Here is a 12,380-nt window from a genome sequence, read left to right as displayed (position 1 = left end):
TATCTGCAGGCGCCAAAGTGGCTTGTTTCCACGTTCAAGCTCGGTATAATGAATTTTAGAACTACGGTATAAAGTATTGTTTAGCGTAGTTCTTCATGGACCTCGCGGAGGCTTTACCAAAAATACATCGTGATTTCTTCACTTCTTCGTACGGATTTTTTTGGCTCGAATGATGTTATGAGTTCGAGCCGTTGGCTAGGTTGGCTCGCACTCGTTGACATCATCTTCGCCTAAAAATACTGGGTTTACAGGCATGCTACATAAAGAACTATTATTTATGGTAGATTTATATTACAGCCACTACACAATCTCCACGATACTGTTACGTTGCAGAAAATGAGGTGCGAAGGAAAAATCATCGCCAGTGTTAATTTCACAACTGTTTCACATTTCCACAGACGCCTTTTGAGATGAAAGGAAAAATTCTGTGCCCAGATGAACAGTTCTTTGTAACCTGAAGCAACACAGAGCTCAGGCTACGAATAGCAGCTGTACTTCGCTCATCAAAACCTGAGTATGTACTGAGCATGCTTCGAGTTGGAGTGATAAATTTACGGCGAGATCAGGAAACCATGGCTTTGTTTTTTTAACGTCGAAACAGGCAGACGCGATCACGTTTATCGCTGACATTTTGACGGGAGTATAAAAATGTGAGCGAACCCAAGGGGTGCTGATTCGGGATTGATAGAATCGCCCATCGCAGATCAAGATCAGTCGCGTCTCGAATGTCGGAGTTGAAGAAAACCCGCGATGCATCAACTTACCAAAAACTTCCGCCACCCAAGTCACTTCTGGGCGAAGAGGACGCCGAGGTTACATGGGAGATAATTTTAAAACGGTACCCCAACGCCGCTCCCCTTCTATGCGAAATGGAAAACGTTATAGAACGAGCTGAGGGTCTTCTGAACCAGCTAAGGTCGCCCTACACTCAGGCCCTGGGTAAATTTCCTTACAAAAACAAAAAAAAAAAGAGAAACAAATAGAGTCGGAGTAAGGATCAGTCATTAAGAAACGTGATCCAAAGCTAGCGGCTATATGTTCAATCAGACGATAATTGTCGCCCCGTTTGCACAGAGAGATCGAGTTCCTTTCAAATCGCCGATTCTCAGGACGATCTGACGGCTGAATGCGACGTCGAGAAGTCTACCGAGGTCTCGATACTCTCGGAGCAATGTTATTACTCAGATTCCGCTGCAGCCGAGGATTCCGCAGTGAGTTGTAACTGATAAAACGATACCGCCTAACTCTTCTCCCCGATGCAGAGTCCTGCACGTGATATCCACAGATTCCCGAAATCATGTCCGAGGCGCAAACCGGCGATTCGATCTCGCACCAGGGGCTGGAAAATTGTGCACAAACGGAGGAGGAACAACCCTCGATTCCGGGGGCCAGCTCGTCTTACATCTACGAGTCCAATTCGATGAACCCCGACCAGGACTGGGAGCCGAAGATCAGTTTGAAATCGTTCATATCGTCCGGGGCGAGCTTTACGCGGAGTCAAAAGTCTCGTCAAGGTATTCCAGAGTCCGTCTCACACCACGCAATTCCAGTGTCTTCAAAGGTTCCACGAGTCGATCGGTCGTTAAATGGTTCGGCTGCAGAAGTGGAAAAAACATCGAGCCTTGAGGCTTGGGGAAAAGTTGTCGGAGAGACCACGACGATTAAAATAATGGGTAAAAGCTCCGGTCCGTCTGGTTTCAAGGAATGTTCACCACCAGTGGTTTCCGCTGCTAACGCAAAGGGTTAGTTTGTGATCCAGTTTTGAACGATTCGACCGATCAATCGGTATCGAAGAAGCCAAGTGAACGAGAATGGACATACGTACTCGGGCTTGAATTTATTGGGGAAAAATTAATTCACGGTCGTTGAGACATGATTTACGGGTTCTTTGATTCGCCGTTTTAGAGGATACGGTAAGCGAGCACGCGCGGAGACTAAGCTCGCTCAAAAGTGGACCAATGCAGCAGATAACTAAGCTCAATCTCCTGGGAAAGAGGGATGAGCTGATGCAGAGATTCGCTGGAACAATCGCCACCGCTTCCAAGGTCGTCGATACGACGCGAATGGTGGAGGAGACACAGAGGCTGCGAGAAGCGGTTTCTCACATCGAAGGTAAAGGTTGAGGTGGTAACGTGGCGGCCCATTTTAAGGGTCCAAAAGACGCGAACACCCTTGTAAAAAGACCCTTTCACACAGCCAACACAAAAGACCATAAGGAACAACGCGATCTCTCAGCCGATCGAACCGCTAGCGTCGATGATATAAAGGAGAAGGGAGAGATCGTAGGTGAATCCCTGCAAAAGGAACACGAGAAAGTCGAAGGTGAAGTCCAGGTATGCACAGTGAAACCATCCGCCAAGATTATGCAGTAACTGCACCACTTTTCTCCGATCGTCTCGATCTTCAGGGCAACGGAGACGACGGCGTCGCGACGCCTCGTTCGCCGATCGATATCCTCGACGAGTACTCGAAGGTTTGCGGCCTTTCAGTCGAGTACAAAAACCTGAGTCCAAGCTACAGCTACAGCAAAAACGTCAAGGTGAAGTGCTGCTTCGCGGGATTTACATGTGAGTGAAAATCGAAACCTGTTTACCGCGTAACACGTACTCAGGTGTTCGCAATTTTGCGGGCCATTCAAGTATTAGCTAACTCTGCTATTCAGAGAAACATATCGAAAATTCGACGCAGCGTGCTCAAAGCCAACACGCCGCGAGCTTGAGATTAATAAAAAAATTTCTTCAAAAACAGGTGTTGATAATGCACGATTTGCTCAATAATAGTATCTTGGCAAATATAATGTTTATCGCATGCGTTTAAGAAGAAAGACGATTTATAATGTATTTAATACTCAACGAATAGTGAATTCACGTATTGCTGAACACATTAATGCGTATTAATAGGTAATAATAATTAATATTTAATAAAGTAGGAATAAATTGATCAGGATGTGACTATAAATGACATTTCTGACATTCCCAGATAACGAATCTATTTTTCAATAAACTTTCGAAAAAGTGGTAGCTTACTTTAAAAAACAGTCGTAGGCAAAACAAGCAAACGTTACCGTTCGTTATCACTAGGGATGGGATGCTACACTTTGCAAAAAGTTCGTTAGCTAATACTTGAATGATCCCTTTCCAGTCGATGCTTGCAGCGACTCACGAAAATCGGCGAAAACTTCGGCGGCTGCCAAAACTCTGCTCGCTCTTGCGAGTCGACAGATCGACGAGGAAAACATCGGAGAGCTCACGCCGTTCTCAAGGAAACAGTGAGTATCTCACGGTATTGGTACCGCCAGCTTCTTCGCCATCCGTAACAGCTTATGGTGTCCAGGATCGAGGAGATATTGGGCCTGAACACGAGGTGCGGTCACGAGACGCCGATCATGAAGCTCTACAAGATCTGCATGCAGCTCGACGCCCCGGAGCCGGTTTACCACTCGTTGCAGGAGTCTTCGAACGTCGTTGGAAGTCGATATACCATCAAGTGCGACGCGCTGGGTTACTCAAAGTCGGGTTGGTCGTTTTATTGATTTATACAAATCCGGGGCGCGTTATTCCCCCTTACGTCATCTCCGGGAACTCGCGTAATCACACGTTCTGACTTCAATATCGCACCTAGCAGGTGTCGGCATCAGGGTTTCCAGCGCGAAAAAGTTAGCCGCTGACCATGTGCTCCGGAGCTACTTGAACGACCAGAAAAGCACTCACGCAAATTCATGACTCGACATTCCCCGTCCCTCGATGGTGGATTTCGCGTATTTGGATACTTTTAAACCTTACGCTGTGTGAAAATTATCAAGTCGATTATGTAGCCTAATTTCGAAGCCTGGATCCGAAGCAACTGATCGAAAAATTTGTTACAAATATTGGAAAAACTGGGAACATCATTTATTTACAAAATACGTACAGCGTGTATACATTGTACAAGTACCAATCGGTCGACGGACGTTCTAAGGCATCTTGGCTACGATCCAAGGCAGTTTGCCGGTCTTCTTGAAGGTCCAGTAGTCGTAGAGCAGCTTGCCAAGTACGAAGAAAATCAGCGATGCCAGGACGACGTTCAGGATGTCCAGAGGCTGAATCCAGTGCTGGTCCGGTGAGGTGCAAATCGCGGTCCGGCTGAGGTGGCTTATCTGTCGAATACGGATCGATTCTTATGAAACGGAAATTTGATGGCCATGCGGACTTCAATATATAATTGTGACGCATTGATCCTTGGAGGTGGTGTGACGATCGAGTATGAAGATTGCAACAATAATATGCAGAATAAGCAGCTAACGCTATTAACAGTGGGATAAGAAACACATGTGAACAAACATCCGTTACAGATTGGATATGAGGGCTTATTATTCCAGCAGCGTTAATCTCTTCGATGCAAATATTCCATCGCGACAATCACAAAAGCAACAACATATTTTCGTTATTTTTCTTCCGCATCCGCGATATGCGTGTAAATATTGCAATGCATATGGCACGAATAATTCCAAGCGTAAAACCATTGACGTACTTATCCATACGTATGCGTATACACATTAGGGTGGCTAATTTTTTTACTTTTTTTTTTTTTTTTTTTTTTAAGATGCTACTCGAAAAATTTGTGACAAACATTGAATAAAAAAAAATTGTCGTAAAACCTGGAAGAGGTAGGAAAATATTTAGAGGTCGCTACCAATTATTGTAATGTTGTTTATTTATTTTTATGTCTACACCTTATAGACTTATATGTATATATTATACTTCCCCTTAACACAACATATTTTTCAAAAAATAAATATATTTCAATAATTAGTAGCAACCTCCAAATATTTTCCTACCTCCTTCAGGTTTTACGACAGTTTTTTCTTTTCATCATTTGTCACAAATTTTTCGAGTAGAACGTTTAAATAGAAAATGTTTTTTTTTAAATGAGCCACCCTAATATACACGTTTACGCAAAGTTCAATCCGTGCGTTGAGTATGACAAACGGCACGCTACGATAGGATCAATACGTGAAAATTTCTCATCGATTCATCGCCCCCGCCCCGATCGTCTCACCTGCTTGCCAGAATTTTCGTCGTCCTGAATCTCGGCGCAAGTCACGTCTTCCACGTCCTTGAAAAGGCCAGTATGACTCCTAAGCAGTACCTGACGAATTCCGAACCGATAATTACTTTGTAAAATTCTCCGTTCGACCGACAATTTACATGAGAAAATAATGATCGGCTCACTTGAAATCCGGGGGTGAAATGACAGTCGCATCGCCACGGATTTTTCCCCAGCAATATAGCTACGGGGTGGTCGTTTTGCTGAAGGGCATTCTCGATCACGTACGGCGGTACCTGAAATTTACAAATTTTTACATCCTTGCGATCGGAAGACGTGCAGACACCGAAACTGCAATCTGTCTCTGATACAAACGTAGCTAAGTCGATTCCCTCGCAGACTAAATGCCCGGAAGTGATCGAGCCAGTCGGAACCCTCGAGAATCGCTATAGATTCCACCTCGTTGTCGTCCAGGTATAGATCAATGACTTTACGGTAGACGGGGTTCTTCGTCAGCGGAGTCAAGTCGCGAATCTGCACTCGAAAGAGCAGAGAATCAGCGATTTGGAAATTTTTAGGAATCAATTATTCAGACACATCACCGAAGCCTTCCATCGATTCTAAGCTGCAAACTTATGCAGTTGGAAACAAGTTACTTCATATTTAACGGCTGTTGGAATTGAACTCTTGCCAATTTTTATACCGCTCATAATTCTTTTGCAGAAATAGGATTCCGCGAGGCCGATTCGATCAAATTTTTATTGGCTTTAATTTAGACGGGATAAGTTGGTGAGTGAATAAATGTTCGGCAGAATTATCGATTTCGGTTATTTTCGGTAAGATATTATACGATCGCTTGAGAAATTATCGCGTGCTTGCGTCACGGCGAATGAATATCGGGAAAACGTTTGAAATCTATCTAAAATGCGCTCTTCGACAGATCGTAAAAAATCCCGAAATACAAACCAGGCCGAAGGATGATAATTCGCTGGTCTATAACGTGCGTGAAAACTGGTGCTAGTAATAAATACTCGACGATATGATGTGGAGGAAGTTGGAGTTTCTTCTCTAAACACGCGAGGTAAACACCACTATTGAATTATTGCAGTCAATACGTAACCGACCTGCTCCTCCTCTTCGCTTTGGAAACAACAAGTCGAAAAAAAAAAAAAAAAAAACGGTAGCTAGGAGGAAGAAAGAGGAAAAAACAGAAGCAGTAGTAAAATCTCAAGTGTTTTTAAACCCGCTTATATCTACGTAAAAAATCAAAACCCAAACGTCGACGAAAGTTCGTCATGACTTTGCACCACGTCTTTATTAATCAATAAATAGAAATTTCGCTTCAATAATTTATACGGGCGAATAAATTCGTCGCCTTGTGCATCGATAAGCGTAACATTGATGCATGAAAACAAAAATGTTGACAACAACTGCGTACATTAGCTTGTATATTTTTTTCATTCGTGTGTAAGTAAATTTACACGTCGTGAGACGATTCTGCGACAGCGATAATTGAACGCCTGTTAGGATCTCCGAGCTAATTTTCCCGGCGTAGATTCGTACACATCAACATCCAACTAGAAACTAGCCAACCTTGTTTTTTGCCAGGTGAAGGGTGGTCGTATTTTGCGGCAGGAATTCCGGCAGCTCCGTAAGGCCTTTCGAACTGCAGTTCACGGTGACGAAGGCCAGTAATTGCTTGCGATTCGACGACCCCGTCATCGTCGATACGACGTAGGTCAGATCGCAGCTGCAGACCGTCTTCTGGCACTGATCAGCGACTTCCTGGATATCGGGGATGAGTATTTATCGCACATTGCAGTCGTTGGATTCTCGTTCGACTCGGTATCGTCAGAATTTCGTTCGTTCGACTCACCGCGGTTATTTCCATCATCTGTACCAGGGGATGATCGGTTTTCGACGCCAGCGTGCACGTCAATTTGTCCCTGTCGACGACCCGGCTGGCGACGGATTCGTTGTTCGAATTTAGTATCCAGATCATCTCGGAAGCGCAGTTGAATGGGTTTCCTGTAATTCGTCGAATTCGGTTTGCCGAAAAACATTTCATCGCAACTTGCAGGGAGCGTGACTGAGCAATATGGCGGCGAAAACTGAGCTCTCGGCGAATTGTTTTTGGTCAATTACGCGAATACGGATGTACGGAAAATTCAGCGCAAGCTGTAATTTCTTAGTTTTTTCGCGATGAATCGATGTACCGCAGAAAATACGACGAAAGAAATCTTTTAAAACTAAATATGGCCCGCGTAGAGTAGCGCGTTATTTTACCGACAGATGTCGCGGTTTCATATTTTCGTTCCAATTTTGTGCTTTACATGCGAGTTTTAAAGGCTCACCAGACAAGTAAACGTACTGCAGAGACGGGCCTTCGATCGCGGTCGGATCCACGAATCTCAGGGCGTTGTTTCTTAGGTCGAGGATTCGAAGGGACTGCAAGTTTGAGAACGCGGCTCTGGGCAGCTCTTCAAGACTTGTACCGCCGAACGTGACTACCTGAGAAACATTGTTCAGTGCCGATATTATCGGGATAAAATGAGGCGAGATCGACGGATGACGAGACCGGAAGTCCTTCGGATATACCTACGAGATTTCGATACTCAAAGCTGGACTAAATTCATCCTGCACTCACTTCCAGGTCCGTCGCGGTGCCGGGAAAGCCGGACACCAGGTGGGTCACGTTGCTGTCGATGATCGAGAGGTTCCGGAGGGCCGGAAACTTGCTCAGTAGATCCTCAGGGTCGAGACTCTCTTCCGGCCATCCGCACAGCGTCAGAAAATGAACGCTGCTCGATCTGTAGCCACCACGTTATGGGGAAAAATGGATTTTTAGAAGCCTTTGAGGTACTTTGGAGTTGCGGGGAAAGTTCACCTTCGTTTTTCCTTACCCGCTCTTCCATTCGCCGTGAAGATCGCCGTAACAAATCAAGTGGAACGTTGAAGGCGTCGACTCGCAATGATCCGTCAGCCAATCGGCGTTATCGGAATAATTAGTGGAACACGGATGTTGGCCGAAGGATAAGCCCATTGTCAAGAAAATCATTGCGATAAACGCCCTGGAAAACGAAGGGGATTTTTCATTTTTCATTCCTGACCAATATACTTTTATTCCTCCGTTTGAACGCGCGTTTGTTTATGATATATTTTCATGGATCACGCGATGCGATTCTGGATAAATTTTTCAGTCTGGATACGCGATTATTGTTAGCGTCGGTTACTGTTCAATATTTACTCACTTCAACGTTACGACCGACAGACAAATATTGAGCTTTCAAGTTACAAGCAATCGATAACTTCCGTAATACGGTGAATACATGCACCTGTATACTTGCTCATATTTTCTATTCCACGCGCCGTGAAAACGAGCAGAAAAGTTCACGAACATAGAGCTTTTCTTTCTCTATTTAAAAGATACAGATCTCAATACTGTTTTAACATTGTCTATTTAAAAGCGATAGAATTTCGACGAACATGTGCGAACAATGATTGATTCGATTAAAATTTTAAATTTACGGAATCAAGTTCAAACACTTTGTGCAGGTGATAAGATATGCTGGCAATCTGTTGAGCAGTGAAAATTGTGTGCAAAATGACCGAGTAGCATATCATATAGCTACGTATAAAAAAACAGTATAGCCACAAGCACTTGAAAAAATGATGATTTTGTAACGACCAGTGACGAGTCGAATCCGCACCTCGAATTTTTGCGCATGTTGATTACCTTGTAATTACATATCTGTATATATCATTCGTTTATTCGTGTATACACAAATACCGGTATGTAAATTGATGCTATTTCTGGAAGATTAATACAAAACAAAAATACCAATAAACCGCGCGAATTCGCGCATTTTTCAAGTATATTCTCTTCGCCTTGAGGGATTGTAGTCGCGTAAAGTCTTTTCCATGAATAGAAAAGTATAAGCTATACAGTACAGGAATGTACATTGAAATTCGACAATTGGAGTGTTAAAAAAATAAACATATTTTTCACTCTAGTTACAGATAAGAAAAATTTATTCTTAGCAATCTGGCGTTTAACGCCGGTGGCTTAGCCAGATTATTCGCGTATCAACTATTGCACGCGCCTATACATTATACATAGTAATATCCAGTGTATAGGTATAAAGTGATTGTTTGCATAATATAACGAAGAGTAAACCCAAAGTGTAGTGCATGGCGCGTATGTGGACGAATATTTATGCAAATAGCAACCATTATCTAATCTTTATCATATAACATGATGTATATGTGTGTATATATAGGTATATACATATATGCATATGTGCGCGGAGATGTAAGGTATATGCTTTTGCAATCTGAGCTGCGGAATTGCCTAATGCCCGAATACAGGTGTAAATATCATCGTTGTACAAACACGCTCAGATAACGGTATGCCCGTGATCATCAACACTGCTAAATAAAATACTGTATCAGCGGGAGTAGGTAACTAATCTACATGTGCATGCAGTTCCATCGTTGGACGGAATTTCGTATTTAGGGAATCAGGATTATCGGGATACTTCTCTGCGTCGAAAATCACCCTCGATATTTTCCGGAAAATAATGCGTATCGAGTTTATCCCGTGCACTTCACTGCCGAATGTTTGCACAGCGAATGTTCGAAAACCGAGATTTTCAGCGAGAAACTTGATAAGGATAAGACGCAGAGTACAGTATTCGGGCTCGATACAATTGCGGGGGTCCGATTTTGTTGAAAGAGTAGACAAAAAAAAAAAAAAAACAACAAATAAAAAAAAACAATAAATAAAAACAAGAAAGTTGAGGAATAAAAATCAGTGATAAGAATCGAGCTAAGATTTTGAACGGCGATACGCAAGTCGGCTTTTCGAGCAGCTGACAGCATGTTAAGCTGTACGTATCGATCGTGCTTTAATCTTGTCAGTCGGATTTGTCATTGTAACAATTGGATGTTCTAATCTCAGCGTGTTGTGTGAAAACTATAAGCAGGAATAGATAGATATAAATACAAGGTACAGAAGGTCTTCGAGATGCTAATATGCCGAAGTCTTCGTGAATTCAATTACAGCGTGTTAGACAAATTGGCTAAAACTTGCTAATTGAATTACTGGGAAGAAGAGGTTTTTTTTTATCTTCTTTTTGTCCGATGTATGAAATAAAGAAGACGTACGTTACGCGGAAGATGAGATAAGAGGGAATGGAAACAGAAAAATATATTTCGATACCACTCGGCGAGTTAAGCGGAAATATATTATACTCGTCGGTGTTGTAAAGAATATCGAGGATATGTCTATACAGTGAGAAGAAAAATAAACAATTGTACGTTAGTTATAAGCTTATATTCGTAGAAGTTGTTGTATAAATTTATCGCGTAAATAGAATATAAAATGAAGCATTTTATACGGGGGTTGAACAATTTATTTTGTAATCGGTGATGAATCTAGCCGTTGGAATGGCGCGATAAACGACAAAAGTGTCAAACAACCAGCGAGGAAACTTCGAACGTGCAAATTAGATGCTAATTATCCGCGTGGATGGAAACAAGCCTATACTGACGCAGGTTACACGAGAATGGGTATTATAATTATACGGCACTATTTGAGGAACAAAACGTACACCGCCATTAGATGATTTCTTTTTATGATCGATGAAAACGTTCTAAATAATTAACAAAATTCCGCTTCATACGCATCTCATCCTCGAGATTTGTTATTCATTTTTTAAGCTACGCGGTGTAACTTACGATAGGTGGAAAAAAATTTGAGAAAAACAGCTCAATTTTTTTACATAGTTTCACTTATATAGATTCCACGTGAAGTTGACCGTTATACGTCCTCTGAATTTGTCTCGATCTTTTATTCTGCAAATTTTATGAGTCGTTTTCCGTCTGCAATCCGCAATCATTCCATCCGGCAAAGAATGTAGAGAATTTTGATGATCTATCGCGGTTACGAGATCCCGAATTTGCGTGGATCAAAGGACATTCGGGATCCACGGAAAGACAAAACAGCTGCGGCGGTTTATTTGAATAAACGAGTATTGAAACGTGGTCGTAAAACTTAGTTGTTTGCCGATCGGCTTTACGTTGAAGGTAGTCGCGAATATAGCGTCTACTTCGCGTGCAAACAAAGTTTAAAATTGAGGCCTTAAACGAGGCAGCAATAATTAAATTGCCTCATATCTAAGCACACTATAATTCCTTACTCACAGCTGACACTCCGGGTCTCTCATTATTCCGCGATTTTTCCTATTAGTCGTCACGAAAAACTGTGCACCGAAAAATTGTATCCCTGGCTCACAATCGGTTTTTTATTTCTCCTCTTCGTTTTTAATCGTCTCTTATGGACAGACAGCTTCCACCCTTTCAAATCACGCCTCGCAACGAGATCGCCGAGAAATTGGTCGGGAAGGTGCGTCGACGACTGGCATGCTAACCGGGTCTACCCTGGAACCCGGACAAACCAATTCTCGAGCAGACAGACTAAGCTGGGCTTTTGCAGCTTCCGCGCGCAGCCGCTTTCACCTGGCGACGGCGCACATGTTCTGAAAACGGTAAACAAACATATCGTTCGACACATCCGTCAAGCAATAAGCGTATATTTCGATCGCATGGCAGGGATGCTTTGACGTGGCGCTGCCAGTCGAAACAGAGAGAGAGAGACAGAGAGAGAGTTTGGAAATTTGATGTTTTTTTTTTTTTTGAAAACTTACGGTGCTCATTTACGTCGGAAAATTTCGGTACCAATGCATTCTGTGCAATTTTCATTTGGCAAGCGAATTACTTTGATGTCTCGAGTTGCATTCGAATAAAGTGCACTTTGACCGAATTCGGAATCGCGAAGTGAGGTGCTTGTCCAGATGTGTGATCAACAAGAGCTTAGAATATTATACGCGAGAATTTATTTTCCTTTAGTTTTACTAATTGGTTAAGATTTTTTTTAGAACTAGAAATAACTTACCTGTTATTTCTTCGGGTTGAAGAAAAAGGCGACGAACTCGTTTTGTTGTAAAATATAAACTGATGTACCGTATTATTTTTTTCCCTTTACAATTTTTAATCGGTTTTTTGCACTCAGTAACGATGAGTTTAACACGACCTATTACAGGTTTTAACTACTTATCGAAACGTTGATAGGCGACTTGATTCTAAATTAAAAGTAGGTGTTCGAAATTTTGATAGCCTGAAAGTAGGCAATCGTAAAGACGAATGCGTAGCTGTACTTTCAGTTGCTCGTAGGTAGGTATCCGTTACCGCAATAGTTGAGCGTAGTTTATTTACGCTGGTTCAATAATACCGAGCATTTGTTACAACTTGTTATTTTTGTGTCAAAAGTGTGCTCAGCTGAACAATCTATACCC

The 12,380-nt window shown here is 42.5% G+C and overlaps 2 protein-coding genes across 2 annotated transcripts; one reads left to right on the top strand and one right to left on the bottom strand.

Annotated features, from left to right (window-relative positions):
- Nucleotides 1–725: 725 nt before the first annotated feature.
- Nucleotides 726–2,108, top strand: LOC124293895. The gene is made up of 3 exons (XM_046736781.1): nucleotides 726–939; nucleotides 1,048–1,211; nucleotides 1,286–2,108. The coding sequence occupies exons 1-3, from the start codon at nucleotides 726–728 to the stop codon at nucleotides 1,745–1,747; spliced, it is 840 nt and encodes a 279-aa protein (XP_046592737.1). The 3' UTR covers nucleotides 1,748–2,108.
- Nucleotides 2,109–3,860: 1,752 nt separating this feature from the next.
- On the bottom strand, nucleotides 3,861–11,490 carry LOC107218695 (protein singed wings 2). The gene is made up of 10 exons (XM_015656659.2): nucleotides 11,230–11,490; nucleotides 7,929–8,096; nucleotides 7,673–7,835; nucleotides 7,380–7,536; nucleotides 6,902–7,053; nucleotides 6,619–6,810; nucleotides 5,401–5,559; nucleotides 5,211–5,321; nucleotides 5,038–5,127; nucleotides 3,861–4,135 (listed from the first exon to the last, which is right to left on the bottom strand). Exons 1-10 carry the CDS (start codon nucleotides 11,250–11,252, stop codon nucleotides 3,953–3,955), a joined length of 1,398 nt encoding a protein of 465 aa, XP_015512145.1. The 5' UTR covers nucleotides 11,253–11,490; the 3' UTR covers nucleotides 3,861–3,952.
- Nucleotides 11,491–12,380: the final 890 nt, after the last annotated feature.

The sequence above is a fragment of the Neodiprion lecontei genome, chromosome 4 (assembly GCF_021901455.1).
Source record: "Neodiprion lecontei isolate iyNeoLeco1 chromosome 4, iyNeoLeco1.1, whole genome shotgun sequence".
Classification (NCBI taxonomy): Eukaryota; Metazoa; Arthropoda; class Insecta; order Hymenoptera; family Diprionidae; genus Neodiprion; species Neodiprion lecontei.
Note: the sequence above shows the minus strand (reverse complement) of the source record. Positions and strands in the feature narration are given on the sequence as shown.